The sequence below is a fragment of the Protopterus annectens genome, chromosome 8.part1 (genome assembly GCF_019279795.1).
Source record: "Protopterus annectens isolate FY-2018-M chromosome 8.part1, PAN1.0, whole genome shotgun sequence".
In the NCBI taxonomy this organism is placed as follows: Eukaryota; Metazoa; Chordata; order Ceratodontiformes; family Protopteridae; genus Protopterus; species Protopterus annectens.
Window position 1 is genome coordinate 71,425,230 of NC_056742.1, and position 24,942 is coordinate 71,450,171.

The 24,942-nt window shown below is 38.0% G+C and overlaps 1 protein-coding gene across 1 annotated transcript in view; it reads left to right on the forward strand.

Moving 5' to 3' along the window:
• LOC122810195 (neural-cadherin-like) overlaps positions 1-24,942 on the forward strand; it is a 1,307,756-nt gene that overhangs the window by 1,243,481 nt on the left and 39,333 nt on the right. The window contains exons 28-29 of the mRNA XM_044081677.1: positions 2,167-2,333; positions 21,809-22,073. Of these exons, the coding sequence (XP_043937612.1) occupies positions 2,167-2,333; positions 21,809-22,073 (432 nt within the window). The remainder of the gene's footprint in view (positions 1-2,166; positions 2,334-21,808; positions 22,074-24,942) is intronic.

Sequence of the window (24,942 nt, forward strand, 5' to 3'; positions counted from 1 at the left end):
CTGTCAGCCTGTGCAGTGGAACTAGGGGCATGGAGCCAAGGATCATGGCTTTAGGGGCATGGAGCTAGGGAGCATGGAACTAGGAGCATGGAGCTAGGAAGCATGCAACTAGGGGCATCAAGCAATGGCAAATTAGTAATTGATCCATCTGCCTGACAGTGTTCCCACTCTAGCTACCAATCCTGGGAAGGGTGGTCAATCCTCTTTCTTGCTGCCTCTCCATTCTAGAATCCTGTGTTCAGTAAATGCTTCAGCGTGGGACAAAAATTACGAAAATGTGCAGGACAATTGAGGTATTTTGTCTTGGCAAGACCAGAATACTTTCTGATAGGATCTTTCAGTTCCTCCTTTTTCCCCTGTGAAAGAATCATTACTGTTAAATGGTGAATACCGCAGGTTAGACACTGAGAAAGAAGAGTGTTGTAACCTGTACTGTGTTATCCAAATCACAGTACTTAGGACCCATCAACTGCTAACACATAAGCTAGTATCAAACAAGGAACAATACGTTGTGAGATCCAGTCTGGATGGTGAAATTATACTTGCCAGTTCTGCAGAAAAGAGCAAAGAACATGCATTCTTTGTAGTGCAACCCACAACTTGGGATCAGTTTGCAGTTCATGGCTAGGATACCACTGAATGAAAAGGCTCACATACGATTTCTGATGCTGCAAATTCTAGAGCTTTTGTTAAGTGTTTAGGTATCACCTGTTACTTGATGAATGAGAAGTTGCTAAATCTTCCCTTATTTCTTTTCTTAACCTGGAAGTCCTACAGTCATATTGTTCTGCTTTAGTGCTAACATATCCTCATTTTCTGAACTCTCTCTATAATGCAATATTTTGCCTTCTTACTACTATGACTTGTTTAATTCTTTCTTATATACTCTGCTTCTAGTAATAATTCACTTGTCTCTAACTTCTCTCTCTCTCTCTCTTTTCTTTGTATACTTTCATCATAGTTTTTTTGTTTCTCACTTCACTCCCCTCTCTCTCTCCCTTTACCTCTCAGGCTCGTTAATGTGTTGTATTTACCTGCTGCCATTTGCTATGACTTCTTTATTTTGGGACTCTTCTGACCAGTTTATACTGACAACTAGACTACATTACCAGGATGCAAACAAGCATGGAATACATTTAATAACATACGTGACTGAATGTGTTTATCTCAGGGTTATTATCTTGTAGTTTCCTGAATGGGCTTATGCAACTTTTCTTTGATATTTTTAACACTGTTTACTTTTATGAACATTAAGTACATGCCAGTGACATTAGGCCATTGTATAATGCTATACAGAAGCTTGTCAGTTTGAGTACTATTTCAGTGAGTGCTAATGTCATTAATAAATTCATTCAAAGCTCCTTTCAACACCAGTGGAGTTTTTCATTTGCCTTATTGTTATGAGATGGTGGAGTAGGTATGGAGATATGCAAATATAGGGGGGCTTGCCTCCCCCTTCAAAAAAATCTTATTTGGGACTCACTGAAAGTGGCTTTCACTGATTTATTTTTGTGGCTTCAGTGGTCACTGAAAAGTTTTTTTCCAGCAGACCAGAATGGTGTTAATGCATGCTTACAGCTGTTGTTTTCTTCTACAGTTTCTGGCTCAGGCACTGCATTAGTTGAGTCCACTCTAGATCAGTCCATTAAATAAATAAATATATTGGATAAGACATTCCTAAAAGAACTGTGTACTGCTGTGCCAATACTGTTTTCAATGGGTAGACAGCTCAAGGTTTGGTATCAAACTGGGGACAAGGCATCCAATTTCTTTACTGGTGTACACAGGAAACATGGATGTCTCCTTGGTGATAGTTATGCATTCATTATTATTGTTAATAAAAATGATGTATTTATTACCATTATTATTATTAATAATAAACCCCACTTCCTCATGTACACTGCTCATTAAACATTATGAGATAGCTGGATTCTGTATAAAATGCAGCTGAATAACTCCAATAATATGAAACTGGTTGAGAGAAAAAACTTCACAAAATGGCTGTAGAGAAAAGTACATGTTAGAGCCAGCCATGCAGTCTAATATCAAAACAGCATAACATGTTTTCAAATAGAATTTGCTAAAGACATTAATAAAATATGAGGAAACAGGAATACACTATTAACAAAGGCAGCATATTCTACCTTTTTTATTTCTCCTCAATAGCTGTAAATGAATACTCATTTGAGCCTGGCAGCTATGTAATGTACCAGATGAGAATGGGGATCCCAACACGAAGGACATATTTTCAAGCCATTATCCGTACACGAACCCCTAATAGCATCGTTATGAGCATGAGTTCAAGGGATCAAAAAGAATACATCACATTACAGGTGAGAGCCATGTGAAAGAAAAAGCAAACTGATGAAGTGCATCTCATCCCTTGTACTGCCACTTATATAAAATGTTTGTCTTATAAGAGTCTTTTATGGCAACCATATTGTCTATTAAGGTGCTATATTTATTGTCAAGTAGCATGTTGCACAGTTCTTTTTTCAAAATGTATGCCATCATTAGAAGGGAAATTTAATGAATGATAAAAAATGTGTCAGATAAGCAAACTATTTTCTTTTTAAGTTTTCACGATAGAATACTATGTAAAGAATATAGATATATGTATTACTTTCCTGACACTTTCTATGCTATACTATGTCTTTACAAAGTAATTAAAAGTGATTAGGTTATAGAAAATTGCACCATTCATCAGATTTTATTCCCTTTTCATTGGTTTTCTTAACTAAATCACCTAGACTCACTCATGTCATTTTACTACTTTTCAAATTGTATTTGTAACCTCTGTCCTGACATATCTCAGTCAAGGCTGGTTTTCTAACGTATATATAACCCTACACGAGCATGACTTGAAATAGCTTGTGGGCCAATATCACTTAAGATGCATTGATACCAGAGGTGATCTCATGTCTCCTCATTCTCAAACCATGATTCCTCAGAAATCACTTGTTCGCTCATATTAGAGTGAAAACAACGATTACCCAACAGAGTGGTGAGCTGTTTTGGTGAGTTTCTCCTTCCCATAATGTTAAAGCTTGCCCATTCATATGACAGGTACTGGGGGGAGGTGATGCTTGCTCCTGCAAAAAAAATACATATATATAATTTCAATTTATGTCACTAGTTTGAATGGCAAAAATGTATTTTGATCCATTGTGATTTCTTCAGTGATTTCTAAGCAATTGTTTTACAAGGTTACATAGTCGAACCACTGCAACATCATGGTGAATTTTTAAGTCACCTTTATAACATAGGCTCATATCCTGGATTTGTCAAAATGCACATGAAGACTCTATAGTTTATGTCAATTAACATTTTATAAACATATCGCTTTTGGCGGCTTTGTTTAATTGTAATTGAATTTACGACGATGTATTAATAAGTGTATGTATGCATGCATTACAGCACAGCAGATTATACAGCACTTAAAATTATATTATATATATATATATATATATATATATATATATATATATATATATATATATATAGATATATATATATATATATATATATATATATATATATATATATATATATATATATATATATATATAAATATATATATATATATATATATATATATATATATATATATATATATGGGAACACTTTATAACCTCAAATTACTGAAATGTTGAATTTCAGTATCTCGAGACTATAAAGCCGAATGTTAAAAATAGCGAAAGGTCATAATCGCGAACTCAAATATATGTCGAATTCGCGGTTATGACCTTACGCTGCGTAATGTCCGGGATTGTGTTTTGATGGTGCGTGGTGCTGTGTGTGGATGTAGGTGTTATGTCAGGTAAGTGTTTTCTAAGGGTTTTGAGTGGGAGTTAGAGTGTATGTGAGTGTGCTGATGTGTTTGATGTGTGTGTGAGGGGTCCGAGAATGTGCGTGTGTGAGTTGGCTTTTGTTTTGTGTTTGTGCGATCTCGGAGTTAGTATATATAAGTAGGGGGGGTGTGGGGGGTGCAGTCCCTCACATGGGGGTATATATATATATATATATATATATATATATATATATATAGAGAGAGAGAGAGAGAGAGAGAGAATTGATGGAAGCCTTGTGCCAGTCATTTTCAAAAAGGACATAAGGAGCATGGGAATTCAGCAGACAGTGTTAAATCTGGTGGCCCATCACTGGTGAGCTGCTCTGTACTAGCTAGTTGGATATTAATGAGATGAGCAAGTCTACACAAGAAAGCAAATAAATAAAAGTTAATATCTGGCTAAGACAATATGCATGTACAATTAGGACTCTAAAATGGAGTAATTAGCAGTTAAGTAACTGCACAAGAGTCACAGTGTACAGTGGAGATGAAGTTATAATTACATAAAAATGTATATATTTTGGGGTGGTAATCTTTATGCAAAATGATAGTTAATTCCAAGGAGTCACTAATAAAGCTTTTGGGAGGTCTGTCACCTATTTTGGTATAATTTTTGTTTTTCTCTAATAGATAGTGGTCTATAGACTTGAGTTTCCTCCTGGGAGTATACAAACATAGCATAATGCTGAGTACTGAGCATGATTTTCAGTAAAGTAATTTGTGAGTAAATGTGAAGAAGACATATTTGAGTTTGTTTTAGAGACATCCTGTTAAGGGTGTAAAATTATGTCTATATTTGGCAGGTTGGACACAATTTCTCCTGTTGCAAAATTTAGACAGCATTTTTTAGGATTACCAGCTACTGAAGACTTCCGTGGTGGTGCAGCGATAGCGTTGTTGCCTCACAGCAAGAGGTTCTCCCGTTCGATTCTTGGCTTGGGTTGGGAGTGCCTTCTGTGTGGAGTCTGCATGTCCTCCCCGTGGTCAAGTGGGTATTCAAAAGACATGCGTTGAATGGGCGTGCCTTCGTTGAAGGTTGGGCGTTGGGCTGGCAACTCGACACCATAAAAACCAACTGCCAATCATTAGCAGACCGGAGTTCTGCTGTGGCGACCCCTAACCGGGAAAAGCCAAAAGACAAACAACAACAACAACCAGCTACTGAAGAGCCATATTAAAAGTTTAAAATAAAACAAAATGTTAGCTAGTTTTAACTCTGAGTTTCAGAGCAGCCATGAATTTATTATAGAGTGCTCTATTCTCCTCATTATGATCTTTTATTGTGTCTTGAATATGTTTACTAAATGTGAGGTTGATGTCAACTGCTACACAGATATTTCCAGTCTTTGGATGTTTTGATAGTTGTGGTTTAGTCTCCAAGGTCAGTGATAGTTGTTACTGTCTTGTGTGGTTTACAAAAAGGAGAAGTATGATTTTTTCTTTTAATACTAGTTTACATTGTTGTAACTAGTCTGAGTTTATTGAGTGAGTTTTTGCATGTCTGATATGTGTTTTTTTTTTTTTGTGCTTTCAGCACTGTGTATAAAAGTAGACCCACCTACAAGCTACATATACTGGTCTCCTTCTGCATGATCCTGCATTTAGTAACTGAAAGGACAAATAAGTAAATTGTGAAATATATATACCTTTGTGAAATTTGAACATTTGAGGTGAAATTGTGGACTATTGTATTTTACCACGATCATATGAAATTCATGTTTCAAACGTTGATCTTTTTGCACAGACCCCACTCCAGTTATAGTGACTTTACATACTCAGTTCTTTTTTACTTCATTGACCTCAAGGTCTGATACCCCACCTAAGGTTAGATTCTCCACCTGCACCTAGTGAGTGCAGGGAAAAACTCCACTTCCCTGTGTACCTTTGAACTAAATAAAGTGCTTAATTGGAGAATAAATTAATTTCTATGTTTGCTTTTATCTTCTTGCTGGCTGTGTACTGTTATGGAATTAACTAGAAAATAAAAGAATAGCTGTCTTTCTACTATCTAGGACTTTACGTTTGTTAATGGGGCTGGATGGTTTACTATGTCAAAATCTCCAGAAAAGTTAAGAAACAGTGGTTGTGGGTAGTCCTGTGTCATAGTCAGTTGTTTAATATGCCACAGGTTTTATGAGTGTCATGTGCATGCTGTGACCAGGTCTTAAACTACTGAGTGAAGCTTAGGTCACATCAGATAGTTTGCTTACTGCCTGTGGACTATATATTTGACAGTGGGTTTAATATACTGATAGGTCTGTAGTTTTCTACCTTCAGATGCCCCCCGTATAAAGGTATTCCTTTTGCTTGTTCTTCAAGGTGGGACAGCATCCTTCATATACACTTCTAGTGATTATTAATGACAGGGAAATGCAGCAAATGATGTCTACTTTTTAACATATGCTCATGGGAGGTTGTTGCATGATAAAAAGCTATAATCATTGATTTTTAAGAGAAATATTCTCTGATCATAGTTAGGTGTTGCAGTGGCAACATTTTCATTTGTTGGTGGATTTGGATTGAGTTTTAAGCACATCTTGTTAGCCAAGGGTCTTTAGACCAGTAACGATTTTAGATAGGAATCTTTGGGGCATGACACATCTGAATAGCTACATCCTGAAGGAATGATTGTACTCCATAATTTGTCTAATTAGAACTGAGTACAGAGAAATGATAACTTCTTCTGATCTAGATGATATGCACGACTTTGGACCCTGTATATGAATTCAAACTACGGTTTCAGAAGGTATGCAAAATTAATTGGATGGTAATAGATTGCATCCATGAAAAAAGACATTCTGAATACTACAAAAATGTGACATAGATACATTATATCTAGCTCACTTATCAATTAATATATATTTTTTTTCTTTAGAAGGAGTGGAGATTGTAAACAAAGAAGGTATACTTAGGGGTATAGGACATCTTTAAAAAATAGAGCAAGTACCACTATCAGCTTGAAAAATACAGACAAATCTGGCTCTGTGATGCACAGGGATGCATCCCTGACTGTGATCTGACAGACCAAGGTATAATTATTTGTATGATCAATGGACATGATGCCTGATGGGTTTGAAGAGCTGGCCAAGGGACGTGAATGAACCTCATTTTGCTGGATCATTTACCCCACTCAGGAAAGGGAAAGAGATTCCCAGTGAGGGCTAAAGGCCATATTGGAGGCCAGCAAGTCCATCCCTGCAGTAATTTAAGAGAACATGTCATCAAAGTGCCCCTGTCAAAGATCTGCATTGAAGTTATTTTGCACAAGGAATTGGGTAGGAGACTGTGGGTATAGCATAACAAAAAAATCCAAGTCACCAAGGAAGCTGGCTTGCCAATGTTTATTTTTTACCCCAGGTGGTATTATGGCTAGGACCAGCCAGAGAGGAACAAATGAGTCAGCTTTTTGAGGAATGGTTGTAATGGCCGTACAGAGAGGACAAAAAACAGTCAAACATGAAAAGTTGAACTGGTATTCTGATGGTAGGTAGCTCCCCCTGTACCACAGTATTTGATTCAATCAACTCTGAGGTTGGTCTCCAGTTTTCAGCAATGGCATTCCTGCCTCTGCTCAGTGTGTCATTTGTCCATCTAGTTACTGATCATGTCTAACTTCCAAAATGGAGTTCTTTAGCATTTTCTTTATTACTAGTATTTGAAGAAATGGAGACAAGGTAAACAATTTTCATATAAAGATTTTAGGATAACAATATGGACAGTTTTATGAACAAACAGAAATGATATTGAAGTATTTGTATAATCATGGAAAAAACTAGAGAGGGCTAGCAGTACAGGATAGAATGAAAGGAGAGATTATGTTTAGGGACAATAAGATGTGGGATTTTATATGGTGCACACGCAACAAAAAAATATCCATAAACCTGAACATTCTTGAGGTAAGTGAAGACTGAAAGTGTTTACATGAAGGGGATGGATAAGTGGAAGAAATCTTTATACGTGTGATTTTATAGTGTGGGAAGATGACACAAATAAACTATAAGGTGGAAGTAGGGGGGAAATGATCTGGCCTCATGGCTTAGTTGCCTTTTCAAGTTCTATGATCCTATGATGATAATTTTGTGCTTGTTGTATATTAAAGCATGGGAGATGATACACTGAACTGGATAGATTTAATGTTTGAGGTGTAAAACATATGGAAAAAAGCCATGAATTAGCACTATAGAGTATTAGTTGTGATGCAAATTATATCTAATTACAGAGTGTGTTAGGTATGAACCATTAATATTTAAGAATAGAATTAAAGGTGTGTCATAAATATTAGTTCCCTGGATACTCTCAATAAACCCAAAAGGCTAAAAGTTAATCCCAATAACAACCTAGCCTTATCTGGAGATATCCATCCTAACCCTGGCCCTTGCCTCACAACTAACAACTCCCTCCCCCCACCCCTACTTCGTCCATTGCACACTCCCATTCCCCCCCTCACTTCTTCTTCTGCTTCCTCTCTTAACACCCTTAAGTTCTTTACTATAAATGCCCAGAGCCTTAATAACAAAATACACCAAATACAAGCTTGGATTTGCCACAACCAACCTGACATCTTAGCCATCTCCGAAACCTGGCTAAAACCCCATATTGCTGACTCTGAAATCCTACTTCCTGGGTTCCAAATCCATAGAAGTGACCGTTTAAACAGAAAAGGTGGAAGCTCTGCGCTAATCTACTCCAACCTTCTTTCATTAATCCCTCTACAAACTCCAATTCCACAATTCAATAATACTGAACTAACTGCTAGTCTCCTACAACTAAATAAACATAAAAATATCTGCATTATCTCCCTATATATTTCCCCAGGCGACAACATCTCTACCCTTGAAAATATTCTTCACTGGGCCTCAAGTGAAATAAAATTCGAAACCTACATTCTAGGCGATGTTAATATTGATTGGAATAAAATTAACTCACCTTCCCCCTCCTTATTCATTAACCTCTACAATTTCACCCAAGTAATTCATACAATCACTCGTCCTAACAAACACCACCCCCCAGGATCCATCATCAACTGGGTCCCAGTCTCCCATCTAAACAAAATAACTCTCTCTGGTACTATCCCAGACACCTTTAGTGACCATCTCCCTGCTTTCATACATCGCTCATCCAACACCACTACATCCACACTCGTAATCTCAGCAACTTCAACCCCACTAATTTCTCAAACACTTTTAAACATATTAACTGGCAAATCCTAAATACTCTTCCCCTTGACAATGCAGTAGAACATTTTAACTCTATCTTCCTAAAAACCCTCAACTCCCAAGCCCCACCAAGAAACAAACGAATCAAGACTAATTCTGCTCCTTGGCTATCCAAAGAAACTAAACAAATCATGCATTGCAGGGACAAATCCTGGAAGCTCTACCAGAAAAATAAGATGCCTTCTACCTTGCTTCAATACATCCAACTCCGCAACCAAGTAAAAAACTAATCACCTCAGACAAAAAAAACTACTACAATAAACTTCAGTCCAACAATAACAAGAACCCAAAACAATTCTGGAAATCTGTTAATTCCCTTCTCCACCCAGGGTCCAGGAATAATCCCTGCCCTGACCCTAGCATTACTGACTCAGAACTAAGCTCTCACTTCAGCACTTTTTTTACAGAATCCATAGCTAATCTAACCAAATCTTTTCCAGACAATAATCCATCCAGCTCTCTTTCCTCTACTCCCAACAACCCTCTTAACTGTCCTCTTAGTTTCCAGCTCAAACCTGTTCCAACTACTTTCATAAAAAGACTCCTATCCAAACTAAAGCCTTGCTCAAATGCCCCTGACAACATACCCTCCTCCTTCCTCAAATCTGCTGCTGAAGGTATTGCTCTCCCTATCAGCATCCTAATCAACAGATCTTTAAAAGAGTCATATGTACCCAAACTTTGGCGATCTGCCTTCATTCTACCTCTTCACAAAGGAGGCAAAAACACCAATATCTCCAATTTCCGTCCAATTGCCCTACTCTCACCAATACCAAAAATTCTAGAAAAATGTGTCCACCACCAACTAATGCCTTTTTTAACTCAGAATCACTTCATAACTCCCACCCAGCATGGCTTCCACCCTGGCCACAGCACCATTACCGCCTTACTATCCTTCTTAGAAACAGTAAATCGAGCCCGTGATTCTGGATTACTAGTATCCACTGTACTGCTAGATCTTTCTAAAGCTTTTGATACCATCTCCCACAAGCACCTTCTCTTTCATCTCTCCAACCTTCATCTCTCCCCTGATACCCTATCCTGGTTCTCCAGCTACCTATCAGACAGATGTCAAACTGTCAGATGGAAGAACTCTACCTCCACCTTCTTGCCAACACCCAAAGGTGTTCCCCAGGGGTCCATCCTCGGACCCATGCTTTTCTACATTTTCATTAATAACCTTCACACAGTCATCCCTGATACAACAGTTATCTAATATGCTGATGACTCTACCTTAGTCTGTGCCGCCGCTAACCTACCTGAACTCCTGACTAAAACTCAAATAGCTTTTTCCTCTACCGAGAACTGGATGCACCTCAAACACCTCTCTCTCAACTCTAATAAATCTAAAATACTTCTCTTCCCTCCCACCAGGGCTTTCTCTTTCAAAAAAAATGCTTTCAAAGTCCTAAGCCAAAGCAACACTGCCATAGAAGTGGTCCCTTATGCAAAACTCCTTGGCATCACCATAGATGAACACCTTAAATTTGATATCCACATCCAACAAAACATAAAGAAAACCCACCAAAAGCTAGGTATGCTCTATGGGAATAACCGCTTTCTCTCCAACTCCTCCAGGCATACTATAGCAACTACTTACCTCCTACCTTCTTTACTGTATGGAGCCCCTCTTCTAACTAACCTGTCTTCTTCCAACACCTCTAAACTCGAAATTTGCTATAATAAAATCTCCAAATTTGCAACTAAATCCAAAACCTCTACTCACCACTGCCTTACTCTAAAATCTCTGAACTGGCTGGAACTCTCAAACCACCTAGACTATCTCCAATTAACCACTGCTCACAAATTAATATTCTATACAGATAAATGCCCAGCCTTAACAAACATCCTTCCCCCTTACATCCCAAACAGATCTCTGAGATCTCAACACCAAAATTTAATCTCTATCCACAAACCCAAACGTCCTGCAGGCCAACTCCTTCTCTCTTTGACTGTAGGCAAAAAATGGAGCTCTCTCCCTCCTTCTCTTAGGACTATACCTAATTCTGAATCCTTCAAGACCCAACTTTTCTCATACCTATCTACTAAACATAAATGTTCCTGCTTTCACCCTACATAAATTCATAGAAATTTCCCCTTTGAGCTCTCCTACTCCTGCTCCACACTGCACTATAACCTCTTTTTCTGTTCTCCTAAAACAAACCTAAGCTAACATCCTCAGATTAAGCAAGTTCTCTCTCTTGACTCCAAGTATGTATATATTGTAAATATCAAGTAACCTCAGATGCTTATTTTTCAGTCAGTTGAAAATTATTGCTCTGAATGTACATACCTGCAAACTGTGCTACCTTTGTCTAAATTGCATTATAATGACAATTTATTCACTTGCTGTACCTGATTGTATGAATTTATATATGTATTTTACCTTTGCATTATGTAACCTTTTGTAATCGTGTTGCTTATTGGAGCTTTTCTCCCCGGGCCTCCACTGAAAATGGGCACATTCTGGCCCAGTGGACTTCCCCGGTAAACAAACTGAAATAAATAAATAAATAATAAAATACTCGAGTGATTTATCTCTTAGCTGACTTGGAAGCATTTATAGATATCCAAGGAATATTTGGAGTCTGGGACTTGAAAAGGGGAAGATTGGTCTATACATCCTTTTCCTGTTGTCTGCATTGCTCACACTAGGAAAAGTGGGAAGATAATAAAGGGAAGACTATTTTTGCAAGGTAGTAGATGCTGCATGTGGAGAATTTTGATTTTATTCTATAAAAATATCTCTATATTTTATGTTTTGAGTTAGTGAAGCAAACAAACAAGCAAAAAAAAATGCAAACAAATATAATGATGGATAGAGGAAATGTTGTTAGGGTGTGTGTGGGCAATACAATAACAGCTTATGCAGCAACACAGAGGCACAGAGGTTAGCACTGCTGCCTCACACACTTGGTTCTCCAAATCAACTATTAACTATGAGCTGTTGTGTGGAGTCTGCATGTCCGTAATGTGTCCATTTAGGTTTTCACTGGGTGCATCAATTCCTTCCCACATCTCTAAGCCATGATATGTGAATTCCCTCTCAAAATTACATGTAGGTATATGTGCAGTGCACAAGTAAGTGTGTGTGTGTATGTCCATGTGCATGTGCGTGTATGTACATGTGCATGTGTGTGCATGTATGTGCATGTTTGTGTGTGTGTATGTGCATGTACATGTGTTTGTATGTGCATATGTGTGTGTGCATCCTGCAATGATCTGGTACCCCACCTAAAATTACATTCTCTACCTGCACCCAATGACTACAACAAACTCTCCACTTCCCTGTGTATCTTTGAACTAAATTAAGTGTTTAATTTTAGAAAAAAATAATAACTACATATGCATTTATTTTCTTACTGACTGTATACTACTTTTGATTTTTTTTTGCTCCATCTGCAATATCTTTTAATAAGTACTCCTTGCCTTGGTTGAGTGCAAAAAATAATCGTTGGTGATGATGTGAAATGTCTGCTGTTAAAGGGATGAGACAAAATTCATCCATTTACTGGGGAATGAAGAGGAATGAACAGATGGAGACACAAAATGCAAAGCCAGCAGACTTTCTGCCTATTCATTTAGAGAAAGATGTTGATATTGTTAAAAATGACAGTTCTGGAATTTATTTATTTATTTATTTATTTTACATTTGTTAACCGGGAGAGTCCGACTGGATACATGTCCATTTTCAGCGGAGGCCCGGGGAGAAAAGCTCCAAGTACATAACAGACATATGAACATTGTTAATGCAAAAAAAGGAAGATAGTTGAGTTCTAAATACAATATAAAGATACATCACATCTTGGGAAAAAAAAAAAAAACAACAGCAGCATATAAAAAAAAAACATAGGTATCTGGAATGATGTACTCCTGAGGCTTCCAAAGATAGTTTTTGTCTGGTATTCAATTGATTAACTGCAATGTTTTTCAGTGAACCATGATTCTACAGATCAATACCATCAAACAAGCTCAGATTTATACTTTTATCTTTTTACCTGAGGTTATGCTACTTCAGACATTGGTCATGTTAGTCAAATGGATGCAGGGATCATAACCCCAACATGGTAGGTAGGGTGGCCACGTTCTTCATATGAAAGAATGTTGAAGCTTCAAGCTGATTTGATAAATGTGCTGTACAGAGTTTTGCGTCACCGAAAAACACTTCTGTGAAGCAGATCATATCTTGTTAAACAGATGCTGTCATTCATGGGTTTGGACACAAAAGAGGTTAGAAGAAGCAGTTTGCTAATTTTAAACATTGGTGCTGGACAGAAGAATGGTATGATGTCTATACACACTGAGCAGAGTGGGGGAGGGGCGTTGACTACAACTCTGATCTGAGATATATAAGTATCTTGTTTTTTTGGATTATTTATACTGATTATTGTTTCTAGCAATTTATATATAGCACTTTTTATTGCCTGCTGCATGGTTTTTAGTGTATTTTATTGCTATTAACTAATCTGCATGGGTAACTGATTTGTTTGCAGTTAAAAAGCATTCTGTAGAGTCTCTTTGCTCCTTTATCTGTTTAAAAACGTTCATTTTGTGGCTTTCTGTAGTGTTTACTGTCTGTAGGCTAATAGCTTTAGTACTGGTCCCCATCCTCCCTCTCTGTTCGTGTCTTGTTGTTATACTTGGTGGCTTTGCAGTTGCCCACCCCTACTGTAAATCTGATCTAGGACACTCCTTCCAGTCTAGTGTCATTAGCTCATTCTACCTAATACAGAGAGAACATCTGAGAAAGCCTTCTGTTTCTCCTTTTTCCCTTTCAAAAAAAAATTGCCTGAATCTCCTTGTGTTCTGACTGTGCTTCTCAAACATTTTGGCAATATGGAGTATATTTTAGAGCATTTATTATAACTGTAATTGCCTTAATATTGCTACAACTCAAGTGCTCTAGGTTGCACTGTATCTGAATTGTTTGTGTGTTTTAGCTGCTTTTCTGTATATATAAACTTCTCTGTATATGTAGACTAGCTACTTATTCTGCTGTATTACTGCCTCTTAAACTGTTTTTCAGTTGTGCACTTGCCTTGCTTCATTTAAAAAGTTTTAAATTGCTAATTTTGTAGAGTTTTAATTGCATTTACTGTTTAGGACTACACACTCAAGTGTGTTAGCCTTTTCTGTGTTTATTTACTGTATTATTGCATTGTTTAGCCTGTTTCAACAAAAAAAATACTATCTTGTTTGCTCATTTCCCACCTTTCCTAGCCAGTCCATATCCCAGGCTTTGCTTGTCTCAGGACTTTATTATCTGTGTTCAGAGCTACCCAGACCTTGTTATGGTAGAGGGAAGTCCTACTGCTTACCAGTGGGAGTGGTGAGCATTGTACTGCCTATCTAACACTAGAGGAGTGGTTTCCAGCTCTGAAATTGTAATTTTATTAGCCTTTTTGGGCTGATTTCTATCCCTTTCAACTTTCTAGCTTAAAAATACATGTGTTTGCACATTTTTCACATCGTGCAGCACTGCGAGGCTACAGTTAAACTATTCCAGGTGCCAGAAAGTCTGCTCTTCAAATTTTCCCGTAGAACTAGCTGGTTTATCAGTAGTAGCACTAAAATCTGAACCCCTGTGACTATCACTTGCTCTAGAAACTGCTGAAAAGCACTAGGAAGCCTGAAACTGATACAAGCACTCAACTCTCCTTGTCAATAAGGAGAAATTAATTGTAGGCACTAAACAGCCTATAATTGCAAAGTACCTTGCAAAAGTAAGGGAAAGCAGCTCTTAAACTTTACAAAAAAAGCACCAAAACAGGCATGTCCAAGGGTCAGCTTCCAGTGATTTCTCCTGTCCACCTGGTGAATCTGAGCATACTGGGGCAATGTGGCAACTGCCTCATGTACACAGACAATCCTCTCCTCCTACAACCTGCGAGAGATGCACTTACATGGCCAAACTGGAAACAAAGCTCTCTCCGGCCAAGATTGTGCTAGACAGTCAAGAGGAGAAGGTTAACACCTGCACTACACCTCAAGCAACTCATAGCCCTTCAAAACCCACACCATCAACACCTACACATAGCAACACTAAACCCACATATGTGGAGGCCCTTAACATTAACCTACCCAAGCAACAAAGACCTCCGAAGCTGAAACACAAACAAACACCAGTCACAACCAAAGTGACACATAGCTCACAACACCAGTGTGCCACCCAACAACAGCCACTAAGGTGAGACAATATACCCAACACTTTAGTCATAGGTGACTCTAAAATCAGGCACACTGATGTCCCACTCACCAGGCTGAACAAGGAGAAAATTACAGTCAACTGCCTGTCGGGTGCCAGGATCCGCCACATAACGCATGCACTCAAGTCACTCCACAACAAGTACAAATATGACTCTGTCATTGTCCATGCTGGAGTGAATATCTTGAGACGTACCTCCCTGGACTACATGAAAAGAGACATGGAAGAGAAATGTTTTTGAAGAAGTTCACGCATTAAATCTGTGGATAAAAGCGCTAATACACTTGTTTTTCTTGTTTTTCTTTTGGTCTCCTGGTTTGCTCACCAGTTTCAGTTTTTATCAGCTCTTGGATCATGTGGCCCAGGCAGGTATGACCCTAGCCCTGAGTAGCATCCTGCCTTCGCCCAGAATTATACCACAGTATAAGGACAAAATGATTGACTTCAACAACTGGCTAAGCTTCTGGCATCATTCAAAGGGGATTCAGTGTCTGTCTGCCTGGGAAGACATGATCGATAAACCACGATGCTTTGCCAGAGATGGTCTGCACCTGTCACCCCTGGGATTCAGGTTACTGGCTAAAGCTCTTGCCACCCCTATAGTGCCTTTTTTAGGCAAGGTTTAAAGGATAAAACCACCACCATAACAGATACAAACATGCAAAATCTGAAGGTAATGCTACTTAATGCTAGAAGTCTAAACCTCAAAATGCACTCTCTCAAGGCACTCCTAAAAATGGGAGAACATCGATATCTGTGCAGTAACTGAGACCTGGTTCAAGGCTCCAGAGAGCACCCCTGCAATACCAGGCTACAACTCTTACCACACTTTTTGGCCACAAAGCCAAGACCAAAACACTAAAGGTGGAAGAGTGTCCATATTCACACCTCCAGGCTAGTTGCTCAACACAATGCATCTGAAATTCTCCAGGTGCAACTAACACTAGGTAAGACTGCAATCCAAACTGTAGCTTGCTACAGATCCCCCACCATGCCCCATGATTCTCACTACACCTTTCTAAACATGCTGGAAAATATTAAGATACAACCAAACACCCTAATACTGGGTGATTTCAACTACCCTGCCATTAACTGGGGAAACTACTCGGGTACCAACTCCTTTTCCCAACATTTCTTTGAATTCATAAATTCCAATGCCCTGGATCAACTAATCTATTGTCCCACCAGGGGCCCCAATATCCTAGACCTGGTCATTACCAACATGGGAGATAGATGCTCCACACCAGTGGTCACCCCTCATTGGTCAGGTCTGACCATAAGCAAATCATCCTTGACATCCACATCCCACCCCCACCCCCCAGTAAGGAAACCTCCTTAAAAAACTTCTCTAAAGCCAACTTCATGCTACTGAAGTCAGAAGTGACAAACTTCATGACACCCATGCAGATGGGATCTGAAAGTTCGACTGCAGAATCCTACACTAAGGCACTGTATGAGCACATCCACTCGTGCATGAATCGTGCCATCCCAAATAGAACCAAGATGCTCTTCTTCAAAAAAAGGAAGCCAATCTGGTGGTCCCCTGCTATAAACAAACTATACAACAGAAGGAAGAAACTGTTGCAGAAAAGAGGAAAATCCCAGGATGCAAAAAACTCCATCACCAGTCTCAGTAAGAAGCTGAGATCCCCCATAAAATCCTCAAAAGCTAGTTATGAAAATAAAATTGCCAAAGATTCCAAAGACAACCACAAGGCATTCTATAGTTATGTCAAGAATCTAAATGGCAATGCTCAGATCTGCTCTGAGCTACAACAGAATGGCATTAAATATACTGATCCCAAGGATATTGCCAATATCCTGGCAGATCAATTTAGTGCCAACTTCACCCCCCCTCGCACCCCCTAAAGGGCCCATCTCAATACCAAAAGATTGCCAAATTCCGGTAATCACAGCAACACAGGTAGAAACTGCACTCTCCAAAGCTAAGAATACAGCATCCATGGGACCAGATGACATCCCAGGCTGTGTACTACATGAACTACAAAATAAACTGGCACCTCACCTAAGTGTCATGTTTAATCATAGCCTCACCTCAGGCTTCATGCCCACTGAGTGGCGCACAGCTACAGTTATCCCACTCCACAAGGGGGGACCCACCTTGCATCCTGGGAATTATCGTCCCATCAGTCTGACAAGCCTGATCTGCAAGGGCATGGAACGCATTATCATGGAACTTATAAACAAAGACATTGGCAACCTTCAAACACTGGACCCCACCCAGTTTGGGTTTGTGAAGGGCTGATCTTGTCTCCAGAATCTGATTGACTTCTTCAAATCAGTCTCCAGAGCTGTGGACAAGGGTAAGGCAGTCCACACAGCCTATCTGGACCTCGCCAAGGCCTTCAACACCATCCCCCACTCTGGAATCATAGATAAACTTACTAAGCTGGGCATAAATCCCTATGTCACTTGATGGGTTGCCAACTGGCTTACTGACAGAACCAAAATCCAAATCCAAATCCAGCTCCAGACAAGTGACAAGTGGAGTACCTCAGGGTTCAGTCCTGGGACCACTCTTGTTTGGCATCTACTTCTCTGAAGTACAGGCCAATACTAAGGGACTCTGGCTAACAAAGTTCGCAGATGACTGCAAACTGGGAGCCATTATTGAATCTCCTAAATAATGTGGATATTCTACAAAAGGGCCTTACAGAAACAGATGACTGGTGCCAGAGCCATGGGCACAAGCTTAATGCCAAGAAATGTATAGTTATCCCCTTTGGAAAAAAACATGTACCCATGAATTACCACATAGGTGGCAGTACACTAAACATCGAAAGTGTGATGAGAGACTTAGGGACACAGGTGGACAGTGGTCTCACTTTCGATAACCACATCCCCACAACAGTCAGGAAATCCTTCTATGTGGCACACCTCATCACTAAGGGCTTTTCATCCAGAAAAAAGGAGATCATTGTCCCACTGTACTCATCCCTCATTAGACCCATTAAATAGTATAATGCCCCGTTTGGTATGTACCTCACAAGACATCTGCAACAGCTGGAAAGGCCACAGAAATACCTCACTAAAAGAATCACAGGCATAAAGCAGATGCCATATGCTGACCATCTAAAAAAACTCCAGCTATACTCTGTGGCATATCGTCTGCTCAGAGGTGATCTCTGCTTAACATACAATGCCATGTCAAACCCTGAGCTGTTGGACATGCTCCACTTAAAGAAATCCCAATTCCTCGGAGCCACATGCTCCAAGGATCTAAACCTTGTCATCACAATGAACAAAACATGCTGGAGGGATAGGTTCCTGACCCAGAGACTCCCCATACTCTGGATTAGACTGCCCATACATGTCAAGCAGAGCACCTCATTGGCCCTCTTCAAAAGGAACCTTGATGATTGGATGGGAAATAGGAAATTCACCCCGCGGATCATGTCAGTCGCCCTGCTAGACAGGGGTCCAGAGAAGTAAATACTGTTGGAAGAAATATCCAGGGAATTGTTATGGCTAGGCTTGTATAGGCCCTAGGGCCAATAGCCTAGTACCAGCCTATGAACCTATAAGGTCGATGAAGCAGAAAAGATCTGAGTATGTAAAGTTACTGCAATGGGCTTAGATGAGGATTGAATCCAAGCCATCTAGAATCTCATTCTATTATATTCACTTGTGTATGTATCGGTTGTTGTACACTGCTCCTTGTTATACTGAGTAATTATTTGTGCACCCACTGCATTATGCTTTGAGAAGAGTTAGGGTACTGGTGGAACTTACAGTTTTTCCAGCTGTTTCAGTGTTGCAGCTGTAGCATAACACAGCACCCTACTAGAAGGGTCTGGGTTTAATTTCTAGTAGAAACACTTAATTGTTTCTTATTTGAAGATGCATATTTTCAGGCAGGCAAAGGTACTGATGTGATACGCAGCTTTCCAGCACTTCACTAAAACAGCTAGTAGTGTAATAGAATGATATGCTGGAGAGACTTATTCCTAGTCTGAACTGAAACAATTCTTTTTTTTCTCAGTTGTATATGCAAATATATTGACACTATCTGCTGCTTTGTTAAATTTAAGTCATCTTAGGTCCAAGAAGATTTTTTTTTTTTTTACATTATCTGGCCAGGATATTTTGAGTATGGCCTTTGCAGATAAAGGACTGGGTAGCAGGCAGAACATACAAATGCTTGCTGTTGCTAAAGTTCTCAAGAACATAAAAAAAAATAACATCAGCATTTAAATGATTCATTTTGGGAAGAAAGCCACCTCATGATGGATCAGAGGTATAAATAAGAGGATTTTAACTTGCCAGAGGTACATGCCTCTGATGAAAGCAGAGTTAAATTATTTCACAGCCTGGCAATGCACTGCATCATGCATAAAGTAGTGATATATCTGAATAATTTTAATGTAATTTTTTGGGGGGAATAATAGCACTTAAACAGATACTACAGTCAAATCCATTAGTAGATACTATAAGAAGGGGTAGGTACATGAAAATACATATTGTGGACAGGAAGGAATGTGGAAATGATTATGTGCTTTTTATGTCATATCATATGCCATGAATGCTGACTGAGGTACTAAGTTAGTGAAATGTATGAAATTACACTGGAAGTTATTTAGTTGTTTTTTTAGAAGATGAAATAATATGGCCAAACTACAGGGAACTATGGATATAACTGTTACCAGTTAGGGCTTGAGTTTTCTTCTGCCAAAAATGTGGAATGGACAATCTGAAGTAGCTATTAGAAAACTAAAGCCCTACATGTTGTTCATCTTAAGCAAGATTTTACAAGACATAATAAAGCATGAAAGACTAAGGAGAGGTGGAGCATGGGAATTCCTTGTTTAATTATCATTTAATTACCAGAGGAACAGCAAACCTTCCTGGATGAGGCACACAAGTGCTTGAACAGTATATTTCATACAGCAAAGTCCATCAAAGATGTCAGCTAAGTCAAACTTGGATCCAGAAATATAGTGACATAAAAACAAAACCACTGGGTGACTGGGTTATGATGCTGATATTAAAACTAAATATACTCCAGTTAATCACTATACTGTAAAAGATGATAACCTTTAAACTTGATCTGTGTCTGCAAGAAGAACCAAAACTATAGCTCCTGTGTTAAAGCTTTGGTACATATAGAACAAATCAACATTTTTAATGTAGTAGATCCAGGAATGGATGATTCTGCAATAAGAAAAACTGTACAGGAGAAATTGTGCCACATTTTCCAGGTGAGTGTCACCTTTTATGTCATATAGAAGTACATATGATAGGGTAAGGTGTAAGTGGAATCAAACACTCAGCTCACTGGGCTGTGCAGATGTGGAACTTCCAAATACTGAACGTAGGAAGCTATCCCATTCTACAGCTAAGGTCCTACAATTCACCTGTGGAGAGGAAGATGCCAGCAGAAAGATCAATGGGAGCTGAAGTCTGTACAGACTTCAAAAGGCTAAAACTAAGGTATCAAAACTACCATGACCCAGAAATTTGAATTAGTAATTCAACTCCTACATGTTTAGTCTAGTTATTTTTTATTGAGTACATCATAAAGTCAAATGGTGAGTTGTCAGGATACATTTACAGCTTTGAGCGTAAGCTGATCATTTTTATCTCTGAGAATTGTGCTATATGAAAAATGTTTAATAATTTGATTCAGTTAATATAGTTTCATAATATCCAAATGTAATAGTCCACCAGCGAAACATCCAGGGATTTAGACTTGTTTTCCTTTTCTTGTTGTGGAAATAGTTTCATAATAATGCTGTTGATATAATCGCACCTCATTTGCTTCATGATAATGGCAAAAATCTAATTATTCCTAGTTTGTTTTATTTCTTACATATTACTTTGTTAATCACCTATTGCTTGTTATACTCAGTGTAACAATTATGTTTTAACACAGTTCATTTTATGCTGCATAAGCCTATACGTATGCATTTTGTATTTTTCTAGGAATATATTGTTTTGTTCTTTTTTTTTTTATCCTTTAATGTGCCTTCTGTTCAGGCCATAGATGAAATGGTTCTTTACATGACCCAAATTACTTAGTTATTAAATAAATAAAATAAAATAAAGAATCAAAATTAATACACAAAGCATAGTTTTGGTGGCTGTCCAACAGGCACTGATGCAGTGTGTATGTTTCAACTACCTCTAGTCCAGGTGTAAGAACAAGCCCTATATCACTGGAAAACCATCTAGATCATGTACGGAGTAAATCCCATTTAGTACCATTTTGGTGGGAGGCATTTCACAAACGTGGCCACAACTGTCATGGGGTCTGGCTCATACCCTAGAAACATTTATTCCAGAATGAAGTATAGGATCATTTTCATTTCTCTAAAGTCAGAGTAAATGACAGTGATGTGGCTTCATCTTTTGAAAAAATCACTGTATTAACTATGTATAATTGTGGAAATGCAGAAATAATACTATTAAATCTGCTTTATGTAATCCTCAAATGTCTTTTAGCATGAACTATAACTTTTTAAACTGTGCTATTTAACTTGCAGAGTGGTAACTTGTTTTCTTGTTTCCTGACATAAGGTTTCAAATGGATTTTTTGCAGTATCCTATAATCTCGGTGATGCTGACCACTTTGTCAAATTACCATCATACCGTATCGACAATGGGGACTGGCATTTGATCAGTCTGGAACGTATTCATAATGAGTTCACCCTGAAGATAAATGGAGGCGGTGGAAAACGTGAAATTAACAGAGCATATGGAACTTTCCGTGAGATAATAATTGATCCAGATAGCTTGATACTTGGCAATTTTCATCCAGTCAGCCATAACAGGAGTTTTCAAGGTATGGAATGTGGCTATAAATTAAATTCCACCTAACATGTAGGGTTGATGCATCAGAATTCATTCATGTATAATGCACTGTTTTAACAGGTCACCATCTATAGAAATGGGGTCACAGTCAAAGCACAGAGTAAACTAAATCAATTAAGCAACTAAATCCCAATCAGCATTTTTAAGGCAATAAACCCAGTATTTGATAACTGTAAGACTCTGCTGTAATAAAAACTGCAAAGGAGAAACTTTCTCTGAAACTCTTGTAGCACTGCCACAACACAGAATAAGTATGATTTACAGACGCATTATTTTTAATTAACTTTGATAGCAAATCTTCTGAGTTAATTGTATTTATTAGTGTTTAAGGACAAAAGATATACAATATTACAAAATTACCTGATCATAATTCTTTTCTCATATAGATTTAGCCATTTACCTTTAAAAAAAAAGGAATAAAGCTATATCTAATCAGAATTAAGGTCCTTGTTCTTCAATAAATGGGTAGCATACTTTATAAAGTTAGATCATACTGACATAGTTTGTATAATAAGTGTGGTCACATGCTGTGACATGCACCGTACAGATATTACCGCACACCAGGGATGTTGTGAATTATGAGCCTGAAGGGAAAGCAACTTGCAAGCTGGACTACTGCAGTTGTTCAATAATCACTCAGCATGTGTTAGTATACATATGAACTCAAATATGTACAATTTTGAATATTAAAATGAAAGTTAAAATGTGTATGCAAATTTACATTTAATGTATTTTGATGTAAATTACTCCTATATCTAAGGTGACTGCAACTTTAATAGAAAAGGATTAATGCTTTGCTTTGGTAGGATTTCATGTATTGCTTTTTATGTATTTATTTGATTGCTTATTTGTTTTTTTTTTTGTTGTTTGTTTATTTAACCTAATTTATTTTAATTTAATTTAGACAAACATGTTACTTCTGAGGGTGTTTTATAAACCAACTGTTTTCAAACATAATTGCTTGATGACAGCTGTCTAGATGATGATTTAGGATAAGATATATTGAAAATAGTATGTAAAAATATCAAGAAATGAGCCGATTTTGTGTTCATCTTGTGAAGTGATGTTCTGAGAGAGAATTCAACAGTTGTTGCATTACTCATACAGTACATGCTGAACATCTGGTGTGAAAATGATAAGAAATGGCAAAGTTTCACAACTAGATTGTGAAACAGTCAATAGGTAAAAAACTTTCTTACACTGTGAAAGACACCAATGAGGAAGAGAAAAGGCAAACACTACTAAAAACTCCTGATGTCCACCACGGCAGTAAAACTTAATAGTAAAATCAAAACTTTAATAAAAAGAATATAACATAAAATAAGCAGTCCTCAGTCTTCCGATAAGCGCTTTCGGCAAATAAGCCTTCCTCAGATCGTATAAAAAGGACTGTTCAGCTTTTGTATTTATAAGGCATCACAGCCATTCCTCATTTAGTTCTCTGACACGCCCTTGTTGCAAACCAAAAGGAGGCCAGCTAGCAGAGAGGTATAATTTCCTTCATTGTAATTAAAGGGGCAGTGCTTCTCTTTACTATAGGATTGTATATGAGAAAACTCATACATTCCAAGTGTACCTCATTACGAGGAACGTACCTCATTTGGGGTCTTAAAAAGTTCATGTTCCTCGAAGTTCCCTGAAAGTTCCACATTGAAAGATTCTGTCACACATTCAGTGTTAGGAATTTTTATAAGTGAAACCCATTGTAAATAAAATGAATCATATTAATTCATTAAAAGATCTTCTCTGTAAGTAAAACCAGCATATTTTAACCATCCTATGACCTTCCTAGTTGAAGCTGGTAGTAAGCCATTAGTATGTGTTCCACATTTTGCCCATTTGTTCCACATTATGAGGCCTAATGTTCCTCATTTTGGACATGGAAGGTTGAGAGCTATGTAAAACTAATAGCTATGGATGTGAATACATTATATGAATGAAGCAACATTCAAGTAAACTTGCTACGGATGTGACCATTGACAGCTCCAATGTTTTTGTACATCCATACTCCAGGCAACAGCACAATTTAATGTCTATGCTGATTGTATTAGTTCCCACATCATATACTTAGCGACTTGCTGTCAATGTAGTGCTTTCTATGTTGGCAAAACAGATCAACATCTTAATGAACGTATCCTCAGACATTTGAGGGACGTCAAACAGAAAGATCCCAATAATGCCTTAGCAGCCCACGTAGCACAGTATCCTTCTCATTACTTTATATTTAAGGCCATAGAGGCAGTCTGTCAAACCACAAGAGGAGGTGATGTTCATAATCTCACAGAGCTAAGGGAAACATGCTGGATAATTAATTTAAGAGCAAACAGATCGCTAGGCTTGAATACTATTGTGCCATTAAAACCTGCACTTAAGAATAGAAGGAATATGATTAGCAAGTTTACTTGAATGTTGCTTTGTGCTATAAAATTCTGGAATAAAGCTTCATTTACAAAAAAGGCCATAATGAAACAGTATGCATACATATAAAATAATAATAGATTCATCAATATCTTACAGGGTACAGAAGGAATAACACCCCCCCCACACACACACGCATACACATACACACACAGACACACGCACACACAAATGTGCTGTGTGGAACATTTCGTTATTCTGGTATATACTTTTTTTTTTTTTTTTTTTTTTTTTTTTTTTTTTTTTTTTTAATTTTAACTTGCATTTCTTTCAGGTTCATTATTTTGGTTTTGTAGTTACTAGGATTTAGAAGAGATGAGTTTCATTAGGCTGGATAAGCATGTCAGGCATTCAGTAGTCCGACATTCAAATTGTTGGCATCAATCCAAGAAGTAATAGTCTCAAAGTATAAATAATAATAA